Genomic DNA, 11,759 nt, shown 5'->3' on the forward strand with positions numbered 1-11,759 from the left:
AGTTAGTTTAGAGTGAAATAATTTGATCAGAAGCCTGGTTGATATTTCTTTAAATGAGTTTTAACTTACAAAGTTGTTTTTCCTTCCTTTTATATTTATAGAAATGTAATTTTGTATTCATTCTTCTAATGCAGAAAATACGAATCATAAGAAAAGTAAGCTATAAAGTTCTAACTGTTAATCCAATATAAAACTGTCTTGTTGTAATAATCTATTGATTGACAGTATGTTTGAATGTTTAACTGTTTATGAAAGTAAAAATGCATGTCTTCAAAAAACTTTGCAAACTACTTGAAAAGAACACTCCTGAGTTTTGACTTCGTTTTTCAAGATTTTCCCTTTAAACCCCCTCGGTATAATTGGATTAGTAGAATTTTTTATGATATAATCATAAGAAGGTGGTGTAGAGTGTTGTGAATGCCCCACTTAAAATTAAAATTGGGAAAGCTTGCACTTCCTATTTCTACACCCTACACTCCCCTGACAAAAACTTGTAAACTCCACTGAATTGTTGTTAGAAGGGTTGTCAGGAGGATGAAGGATACAATTAAAGTTTTTCTGGAGTGAGTGTACTAAAACCATCTTGAATTACCCTTTTTCATCATTGCAATGTAGCAAAGGCACTCTAAAATTAGGATTAAGATTACGGACACACATATCTGACCTGGAATTATCGCAGAAACAATTCAACTATTACACTATCCTATGGCAGGTGTTTCATAATGAGCCACCCTAATGCATAGCACTTTCAAATATAGGGATAATGTATGAGTGAATGCACTAAGAGCAGAAACCAATCCTTGGTTTTTCTTAGTAGAAATTTTTGAGAGCTCTTTATAGTGCCTTTAAAAAATGACTTAATACAATACAAATAAACGATGATAAGCCAATACACTGACTAAATCACCATTGACAGGCTAGTATACATTTTAATGGCAGGCCAGTATGACGTCATGTATTATTGGAGCCCTAGGACAAAAGCAGGAGTCCAAAACGTCGGAGTGGATATTTCACCTAACCTAACCTATTTTAGACCATCTTATTGGTTTTTTAAATGCCTAACCCCTGCGAGGGGCTTATTTGTACATTTATATCTTAACCTAACCTAACCTGTATAGAAATAATTAATTAAATTAATATTTTAATACTCCTGCGTTTGTCCTGGAACCATTATTGGCACTATAAAAAGCTTTAAGTTCTTGTTGATTTTTAAATTATTTTCATTTAATGAAACAAGCCAGAACTATAGAGCGTCCATTTAAATTCTGATATGTGTAAATGTTTGTAATGCTAAAATGTTATGCTTCATCAAACTCTTAAACGTTTTAAAAATGTTTTAAACAAGTTGTTGTGTATTAAGAATATACATATACTTTTTTGTCAAATATTTTTTTTTAAATAGCAAATGGAAGTTCGGTGGTGTTGAAAAATCTATATTTTTTTCTTAAAACTAATTCCCCTAATACAAAATTTATTTCGAAAGCATTATCAAAGACTACAGTTGGAAAACAGCAATATCAACAGCCGTATTTTTATCTTCTTCTTTAAGGGAGAGATGGGTAGTATGTATACACCCATAAGAAAATAGCTTAAATCCTGTAAATGTTCAATAGGTATATTCCTTAGGGGCAAATCGGTCTAGCGGTTAAATATTGCTTCATCCGGACAGACGAATGGTCAAACACCCTAATACTTTGCCCTACGCCTCTTCAGAAGGGAGGGCGAGGGCAAAAAATAGTCTAAAACATTTGTTAAGGCTTCCTAAAAAGTACAAACAATTTATATCCAGATGTTTAGCTTCAGGCAAAACAACATTGCTTCTTTATCTAATAGAACTATAGGGTGTCCCTCCATTTATAATTTTAGTTTTGCAATGAAAAAGTAAAAAAAAAATACTTTCTAGATGCTAATGCCCCCCTCCATAATAGTTATAAATCTTCTAAGGACCTATGAGAAACTGCATTGTAAAGAAGTACGTTTAGTACACAGGCACATTCACAGATAGAGAGACGTCCTTTTACTTCATGTAATAGGTTGATTATGAAAAAAAAAATCTGTGGGTCATGAAAAGAAAACGAAGTTGCGGGTTTCATTGTATTTTCAGAGTAGCTATTGAAAGTTTATGTTAGGTTAGGTTAAGTAAATGTTAATGATTGCCCCGCATTGTTAGAAAATATGCCCCGCAGGGGCTAGAAATAGGAGATAAGCCACTGTGAAAATACGACTAAACCCGCAACTTCGTTTTCTTTCCATGATTCAAATCTGTTCCTGAAATATGTTTTTACATTTTAGGGTTGAATATACAGTGCACAGAGATTCAAACGAGGACATGTATGATCGAGACAGGAGGGACAGAAAACATAGCTCAAGAAAATAATTAATTTCCAAATAAGAGTAACATGATGTATGTTGACTGTGTGTCCGCTTTACTGAAGAATCTATCTAATCGCTGAAAGAAATCACCCCTCCCCCATTTTTTATTTTTTTTCTGTGAAACTAAATTTCAAACTTGGGGGTGGGGTTGCTTCTCTCCCCCCTTCTTCTAGATGCTCCCAGGGGCGTAGCCGCTAGTTATTCATAATTATGAAATTGTATATGTACATGTATGATCAAGACTGGGGGGACAGAAAATATTTAATTTCGAAATGATAATAATAGGCTGTCTGTCTGTCTAAGCATTTTCCGAAATGGTTCTACTTTACAATGTAGCTTCTTATGCGTCCTGGGAAAGTTTATAACTATTCTGGGGGAGGGTAATTCCAACCTTTAAAAAAGATCACCCCTGTGTACACCCCCCCCCCCATCCCTCCCCTACCCATATTTTTCTGTTGAAAACTAACTTTAAACTGAGGGTTTGAATCTTCCCCCGTCCCACAATTTTAGAGGTTTATATGGGTGTAGCCGATAGTAATACATATTAATATATATATTATTCAAAGATTAAATTAAAAAAAAAATTCATTAGAAATTCACAGTCGGTATTGAGATATTTTTTCTACGTATTATCTTTTTTTATGTGTAATAAAAAGTATAATAAATCTATTTCTGAAAATATTAATGAAAATACAACAGGGTTAATTATGAAAGTCTGCTTTAATACTTAAAAATGATAGAAATATCATAATATGTATATAATGGATAAAAATGTGTGTTATTTAATTTTAAACTACTGATATTTTAAACTTTTTGTTGATATAACTTTGATTTACCGGATTTCTGTGTTTGCCCTTAAAATGGACCAATCACAAGCACCCTTGTCAAAATAGACCAATCAAATTGCGTCTTGTCAAAGTCTGCACGTGATTGGTTCGTTTTAGCGGTAAATAAAATGTACGGAAATTCAAAGTCTATCATCTTTTTTTTCTTTATGAAATAAATCAAAATTAAATATTTTTTGTAGATAAAAATTTAATTCTTAATTTTATTTCCATGTTTTTAGTATGTTACGATAGAAGCTGTTTATAGTGCCTATAAAAGTGACGTCATACAATCCAAATGACCAATAATATGTCGATACTCAGACTAAATTACCAATGGCAGGCCAGTATTCATTTTAATTGTTTGTAGTCACTATAAAAAGCTTTGTTAAGATATTTTTGTGTGAAATATGAACCAAATTTCTATTAGGTCAGTAATTTAGATAAATAAAAATGTATTATAAAAAGGAAAATTTTTAAAAATGATTTTTTTTTTAACCAAAGTGTAATTGCAAACCAAAGTTAGATTGCCAATGAAAAAATAATGCATTTTATCAACTGCCTTGATTAATCTTTAAAATGGGAACTTTTTTATATTACAATATTTTTTAATGAAATACCTTAAAAAGTTTTTAATGAAGTAAAAATTATTTCATACCTAATCCTTTTGATAAAACTAAAATAAAAATAAATACCTTATAATTCATTTTATGTATATATTGATTTTTTAAATGTATGTATTCTTTTTAAAAAAAATAAATTTTAATTTTGTCCATTTTTTTTATTTATGCTTTAAATATGTACTAGCTGTTTCACACTGAGTCTCTAGGAGCTTCGCTTCAACCGTGGCACTGTGGTTTAGAAGGGGTTCTTTTATCCCCCTTATTTATTTTCTTGTACAAAAAGAAAAAAGAAAAAATTGGGGAGGGGATTTTTTTTTTTGGGGGGGTGGTGGTAGGTTTGGTTACCCGACCCTTAAGAAAATAGCTTACAAACCACCACAGGACCAGTAGATATATTCCCTGAATAGTAGAGCCAAATCGGTTCGGCGGACAACGAAATCTTAAGCTTAAGAAGTATATTAAAAAGCAATTCATTTATTTTTGTCAAGCTAGAAAAAATACATTAATTGTGAATTAATTTTCAAGGAATGTATGATTTTAATTAGCAATATACTTTAAATTGTCATGTCTTGTCCATGTTCTATTTATATCCTACTCATTAGAAGGAGATCAGATTTTCATTTAAGGTGTTCAAGTAAAAAAGTAAATTTACAATCCTTTTATATAAAGAAGTAAGGTAGTTTTATCTGTAGCTTAAAATCTCGATAACTACTGAACCAATTATGTACTACCTTCTAAACTTAAAATAGTTCTCGTTCTCTTGTTTTAAGCTATTTTTCTGTACTTCCTTCTACTCCTTAAACAAAGCCTCTAGATGCTTGGTAAGTAACCACTAGTAATATCTAAAGAACTTGTGAATTTATGGAAAATCTTGTAGGTATATGATTTTACGATTGGGTTTGAACTTTTTTGGAGAGTTTGGTTTTATTTAGTAGCATAAGACAAAAAATCTCCTTGTTTTTTTTATTATTGTTTACATTGTTTACATTTTCTAAAATCCATTAAAATAAGAAGTATGTGTTTTTATCTGTCTAGTAAGATGTCGACAAACATTGAACCGATCTATAATAAAGAGAAGTTCTACATATTCAGAATCGTTTTAAACAATTTTCTTCTAAAAACATAGTCATGAAATGGATTTAGGCCATTTTTCTGCCAAACTCCACCCCCCTTTTGAAATAAAAGATTGTAGATGCTAGGGGCTAAGTCACCAAATAGTATTTTAAATATGTCTTTTCAAATCAAATAAAATAAACACATAATACTATAAAAATAAATTTTGTTAAACCCATTTGTACTTTGTCACTCTTAATATTATTTGCTACTAATTGATGTCTTTTTAGCTAAATTATAAAAACACCTAGATTAGATATTGTCAACTCACCTGTTTAAGAAGTTCCTAAAGTACTATTTTTAGTTTAGATACTATAGACTAGAATGGTGTAAATTTTATAGGATTGATTTTAAATTTAGTCCTATTAACCATTATACACATCAGTTGATAATTTATAACAGCCAGTCCATATTTTTTTCAATCAATGTTTTTTTAGAACTAGTTGATTCACCTTCTAGCCTCTAGGGGAGGTAAGGCAGGTAAAAAAATAGCATGAAACCAACCCTAGACAATTATAAAGCTTCCCTGAAAATTACAACCACTTTATTCCAGCATTCTTTTGCTTTATTCAAAAGCCACACTTGTTTATGATATAGGATAGAAAAATGTGGAAGGTCCTCCTAGTTGGCGGCTTCCTTCAAAGTCGAGTACGGAAAAACCTGATTTATAAAGTATTACAACATCCATAAATTGTAAGACAAACGAACATTAACTCTTGTAAAATAAGCAGAATATGAATGCATAAGTTTTAATAAAATTGTATGTAAATTGTTGTAAACTGTTGCACAACTCTTAAAAACATTATACTTTTTAAAGGACATACTTACAACTTTTAGAAGTTGATTATAGAGATGCTTCACATATATAATTGTACTTTGTTGTATTATGAATCAGTTTTTCAAAAGTAAAATATATAGGAAAATTGTATCACTTAAAAAATTGTTATCAGAAAGTTAAAAATGAACATGCAAATTTTGAGATCGATAGGACAATTCTAACTTGCTAAAATTAATGAAAGGAGCCAAACTTTATGGGCGAACGGACGGACCGATCTAATTATAGACAAGTTTCGCTTTTAAAAATATATTTCAGACCAGTGTGAGTGAAATTGAAATTCTGCTCCTCCCATTTTATCCCTTTTGACCTGATTTGATCTTTTGAGGCTCCTTAAGATTCACAATAGGACAGTGTTGTACAATATAATACAATATTTTACAGTTTGGCTTCTAAACCAATTGATATCCGCTGGATTTGAACCAGTTTTTAGGCATACTGAAAACTCATGTAATCATAAAATCATAAAATTTACACCAGTATTGTTAGCCCGGGATTCCTCACCTCGGAACTAACAAAACTGGTTTTAATCTGTCTATAATACGATTAGATAAATAATTATTTTTGTAAGTTAAACCATTATAGTTTTCGTCTTTTAGAGAATTAACCCTTACAGATCGGGCCCCTATTCCGACCTTAATAGATCGGGGGGGGGGGGGGTCATATTGACCCCCCCCTCTATCTCGGCTTCTGTTACAGATAAAGACGTAAAATTTTTTTCTGGTGGTTCATGTGTATTTTTAGAGAAAATTACTTTTTCTAGTCATAGCGATCAGGCCGCTCCTTAGCCGCTTTTTAGCGGCCAGACGCTAAATTTTAAAACAGCTGTAGAGCGGCCAATTTTGCAGCTAGGTTGTCCAAATTTTAGGACGAACTTTTATTTTTCATAACAAAAAAAATACTTTTTCTGATCATCGCCAAAAAACGGCAAATAACGGAAACCGCCATTCTCGGCGGTTACGGCGGTAAAACGGCGGTAAAACGGCGGTAAAACGGCGGTTGGCGGCGCCAATTAATATTTTTATCTGTTGATTATTGCTCAAGGATTTACCAAAAAAATTTATAGGTCTCTAGCTGTAATAGAAGCCACGATATTCATGATATATGTCTGTAGTAAAAGCCGGACAAAAATCGGTCAGAAAGTCGGTCAGGGTGCGGTCAAACGGTCATAACACCACTTTTCTCATTCACCAAAAAAATTTTAGGTTTCTACCTTATATACAAAGTCATAATGTAGAAATTAAGATTTATTTAGAATTTTTTTTAAATTTTGGTGCTACCCAACCGACTTTGACCGGACACCACGACCGACACAGACCAGATATCCTAATAAAATCAACTCTTGCCGACGTATAATTACTAAACTTAAAAAGTCATGAAGTCACAACTCTCTATCTTATCTACAAAAAAAATGACATTGAAAAAATAGAGGGGGGGGGGGTCAATATGACCCCCCCCCCCGATCTGTAAGGGTTAATGTAAATAATTTTAATTTGATTTATATGAAATTTAGAAAATGATTTTAATTTTTAAAGTAAATTGGCCCACTGTGGCTTAATTTAACCAAATCCATGATGCTACCTGTTTCCCCTTTCTTCTTAGATTTTTTTTAATTAAAAAATTCATCAAGAAGGCCTCTTAAAAGGTGTTTAATCAAACCTGTAAAATAATCAGATTTTATTGATACACTATTGTATGAGAAAAAGATATTAAAAAGTATCCATTTAAGATAAAGTTTAATACATAATTGTTCATACATACCCTTTATATTTTTTAACAACATAAATAATATAAAATATAAAAATTTGTTAGTTTGATAAAACACTCTTTGAAAATTTTATTTTTAGTGAAATTTTCCATACCCCCCCCTTCCTCCCTTCCCACCTGTAATTTCCTCCTCCCTCCCTACCCCCCCCCCCCACTCATATCTAAGTCCGCTTGACCGCTGGATATATCCAACTTGAGTAGGTCAGTTTACTCAAATCGTTTGCAAGGAAAACAGGTAAAGCAATTTTGTTTATTTTTTTATCAAATTTTCTGCTAAATATGTCATTACTTTGTCAAAATTTATTTCTTCTATGTTTTTTTCAAAAATATTATTTAATTAAATGCCGAATCAAAATTATACTTGCTTGCCTATTTTAGATTGTAAGATAAAGATATTAGATAAATTTTAAATTAATTTTCTCTACTTGTTAAATAAGCTAGAGAGAGAGGGGGCTTAACAACTTTTGGGACTTTTGACTGGTTGAAACACTAGGTCAGTGTTCAAACGTTTCAACCACTAATTTTAATCTACAGAATAGGTAATTTTCTGTATCATCATTGTTGATGTACATTAATTTATCGGGCATTGTCAAATCTCTAATCCCTGAAAATAAGTACTGTATTATAATCAACAGGATTCTTTTTTTTTTTCAGGATGTTTATGTCAATTGTGTGCCTGGTGTTGGTGGCTAGTGTTCAAGCCAATCCTGTTCCGGAGGCAGATGCCAAGGTAATTGTTTTAGTATGGCTTCCAACCCGAGAAATATCCGCTGGATTAGAACGTTTTTTTTAGCTATACTGAATACATAATACAATAATTTGAACGTTAAAATAAAAGCCTTTTCAGTAGCCCTCCTTATATGTGTAAGCATCACAACGACTTTTTCTACCCTTAAAACTGTTTTAGTAACAAATCTACTCTATAATTAACTTCATGCATTATACCTAAACGCTACGGGGGGGGGGGGGTGACATTTTATCAGCTGCTGTTTTAAATAGATTGCTGATTTTTTCTTGAGGTTACCCCTTTCCAGTAGCATCCATTAAACAACTTACTTGAATCATCTGTCCGTCTTTCATGCGACAAAAGAAATATGTTCTTTAAAATTTTGATTTCCTATTATCGATTGTACCCTTCTCTTTGTTCCTTCCTTTTTATCGGCAGCACATGCGCTATAACTCACTTTGTTCGTTTTACCATATATGCCTTTCTTCGCTTTTCTAAACTCTCTTTGATTGTTATTGGTGAGCTGAAATAAAAATGTCTGTATATGCATCAGTTTTTTTTAGAAACTAATTATGTTTCGAAACTGATTAATATCCGCTGAATTAAAACTTGTTCTCAGCAATTATGTATTGCATCGTATTACAGACAATTACCCACGAATATTAAAATAAAAATTATAAGATAAAACCCTATTAAATAAATAACTATTATTCTATTTTTCAGCAAGGACTGGGAGATATAGTGACCGGAATCTATGACACCGTTCAAAACGGCACCGACCAGCTCGTTGATATTGTCGGCGGGGGCGCTCAGTTTGCACTGGATGCAGCCGGGAACGTGTATGTCCTGGTCACCGATGTTATTGGCAACACGTTCACAACTCTGGGTAAAGATATAATTCATTTTCAACAAGTACGGTATAGTCCATACAAACTAGAAATTTTAGGGGGTCTTTTTCTTATCTTGGGAGAGTGGTGGACCTGGTACCCTCACCCAAAATAGTTTAAACCTTTCCATGACCTATGAGAAGCTACATTGTAAATGAAAACCATATTGGTTCAGTACTTAGCAAGATCTTTCGGTACACAAAGACAGACACACAGCCTGTTACTTTTGTGACATTTTGTGAAAATGAAACACATAAGATAAAATGCAACAATGATGGCACACAAAAATGATATTTTTAAAGTTTTAATAAGAAAGAATTTGTGATATCATTATATTTTCAGGTGATATTTTGAACGGCGTAACTGGTGCTCTTCCCGCAGCTGCTGAACCCGTCGCAGCTCCTGAGGCCGCCGTTGAACTTGCAGCCGATGTTTAAAAACCAGAAAAAATCCTCTAACAAAAAAACATCCAAAAAATCGTACCTGGTTAAAAAAGTATAAAAAACACAATTTTTGAAATGTTATTCTGGTGATTAATATCAACTCTGTATATATATATATATATATATATATAAATATCACATGTAAAAATTATTTCCAATGTAAAAAATAATTTGTTTTAATTTTGCAATCTATTGTAACATGTATTTATATGAATTATAACCCACCAAATATGTAATAAAAACTGAAATTTAATGTTTTTTTTTATTGTTTCAAATAAAAATAGATTAAAGGCATTTTATAACTTTTTTGTGCTTAAAGAGTAAGTCGCTTTTAAAAAAAAAGTATTTTTCTTGATAATTCACGAAATCTCGAGATGCGAAGTTTAATTTTAAATAACTTTTTATTAATCGCAGACAACTGCACAATCTGATAAGCATGGCTCAGCAGCCGAACGTCAGCTGCGGCAAAGCCTCAAATTAAATCCGTTTTGGTGCTTTGAAATATTTTGTTTGGAAAGAGATAATTTAATATTTGGAATAGGTTTAGACTTCCATCTGATTTTTAAACTGCATGTACAAGAATAAGTTATAACCAACAAGATAAATAAATCTAAAATAATATTTGGGGGACACATGTAAAGGTTTTACCACCAACAACAGCTCAAAAAAGACTCTAAAAATGTGACGTCATAAAAATAAGGGATTAGGAGAGGAGGAGTGGAAAAAAACCCTAAAAAGAGATGGATAATCCCTAATTTTTATGACGTCACATGGCTTATTTTTGTCCCCTTATAAGGTAGGTTCATTCAGAAATCGATAATACATTCTAATAAAGTTTCACGTAAATATACATGATTTTTGTTTTAATTGATTCCTAGGAATATATTATAACATTATAAGCGAAGCACCATTCTGTATACATAACTCTTAAAATGTAAGTTTGTCCATATAGCAGCATCTGATTTTTGGAATGATAATTACTCGAACAACAAAGTCACATACAATAAACGAAGCATTTCTATATTCAAATACTTATAATGAAAGTAAATCCTTTTACAGTATCCTGTATTACGAAATGTAACAACAAATTTATGTTAAATTTAGTTTCGACTTACAAATTAATGTTCTGGTTATTAAATTTTGACCAATTTTAGAAGAACTTTCTTCTTATTTTAGAGCTTCGCTTTTATGGATGTTGTCATACTTGTTTTCATCTGAAATTATTGATTTTTCTGGATATATATTGAACGACTATTAAATAAAATTATATGATTAAAATGATACAAAAAATATAGATCAATCAAAAGAATCTATGAAATAATTTAAAAGAAATATACAATATACATTCTATTTCTGTGATTGATTGTTCATTATAAAACATTACATAAAGAAACAATCTACAATATGGAGAGTTTCTTCTTCTCATTTAATAATTCCTTTAAGAACAAACTATACATAATTAAATCACATAGTCTTGAACTATTAATATATACAGTTTAAAAAAAAACCTATAGCTTAACCCCATCTAATCCCCTAACCACGAAGAAACAATAAATTGACCAATATCTGTGGACTATATTAGCCATCTAAATATACATGTAAATCTTCCAAGGAACTATCCACATTTGTGAGTCTTTTGAAGAAAAAAACAATGGAAATTTGGTTACAATATCTAATTTCATAAAAACTACAGTTTGACAAATATTTAGATTAATTAACACAATAAAATGACAAAGTTCCCGCTTCACTATAATTTATTATTCCATTCTATTGTTTTCAATAAATTTTAGAAAATGCCCTTTCTTTCCAGATGGCCAACTTTCTTTTTGCAAACTCTCTTGAATGACGTTTGCGTAGTAGCCAGTAGATTGGCAAAAAGTCATTTACCAACCTGTTAGCTACATAATTCACCCAGATGTAAAGTTTTTCAAGAAAAGATTTATCAATTCCTTGAATTTCAAGGTTGCTGAGAGTTTTCAACACTTTTAGCAGGATGATATAACCTATGATAATTTTAAAACCAACAAGTCCTTCACTAATACTAATATTGCTTCTGGTAGTAGAAGTTTCATTGTTTGGATAAGACGCAGTAGTTGAATTGCCTTTCTTTTTAATATCAGCATTAATTATTTCAGATGTTTTATTCTCATTAGTTGTCACAATTTCA

At 31.4% G+C, this 11,759-nt stretch overlaps 2 protein-coding genes across 3 annotated transcripts in view; both read left to right on the forward strand.

Annotated features, from left to right (window-relative positions):
• The window catches only part of LOC145331402 (uncharacterized), a 29,330-nt gene extending 26,544 nt beyond the window's left edge, over positions 1-2,786 (forward strand). The window contains exon 20 of the mRNA XM_080176032.1: positions 2,293-2,786. Within this exon, the coding sequence (XP_080032158.1) occupies positions 2,293-2,377 (85 nt within the window). The 3' untranslated portion in view covers positions 2,378-2,786. The remainder of the gene's footprint in view (positions 1-2,292) is intronic.
• A 4,689-nt stretch (positions 2,787-7,475) lies between these two features.
• Positions 7,476-9,886, forward strand: LOC145332906 (uncharacterized). Of its 2 annotated transcripts, none has more exons than XM_080178009.1 (4): positions 7,476-7,770; positions 8,190-8,265; positions 8,986-9,148; positions 9,492-9,886. In XM_080178009.1, exons 2-4 carry the CDS (start codon positions 8,191-8,193, stop codon positions 9,584-9,586), a joined length of 333 nt encoding a protein of 110 aa, XP_080034135.1. In that variant the 5' UTR covers positions 7,476-7,770; position 8,190; the 3' UTR covers positions 9,587-9,886. The 2 variants fall into 2 exon arrangements, with proteins under 2 accessions (XP_080034135.1, XP_080034136.1); XM_080178010.1 differs by lacking the exon at positions 7,476-7,770 and adding an exon at positions 7,950-8,028.
• The last annotated feature ends 1,873 nt before the right edge of the window (positions 9,887-11,759 follow it).

This window comes from Acartia tonsa, chromosome 11 (assembly GCF_053477335.1).
Source record: "Acartia tonsa isolate MP-2025a chromosome 11, ASM5347733v1, whole genome shotgun sequence".
NCBI classification, from domain to species: domain Eukaryota; kingdom Metazoa; phylum Arthropoda; class Copepoda; order Calanoida; family Acartiidae; genus Acartia; species Acartia tonsa.

What these genes read in the sequence shown, in the direction of transcription:
- LOC145332906 (XM_080178009.1), top strand. Translation starts at nt 8,191, where the DNA reads ATGTTTATGTCAATTGTGTGCCTGGTGTTGGTGGCTAGTGTTCAAGCC. An exon ending in TTCCGGAGGCAGATGCCAAG is followed by an intron (nt 8,266 to 8,985) that starts GTAATTGTTTTA and finishes TCTATTTTTCAG; the next exon opens with CAAGGACTGGGAGATATAGT. An exon ending in CAACACGTTCACAACTCTGG is followed by an intron (nt 9,149 to 9,491) that starts GTAAAGATATAA and finishes TTATATTTTCAG; the next exon opens with GTGATATTTTGAACGGCGTA.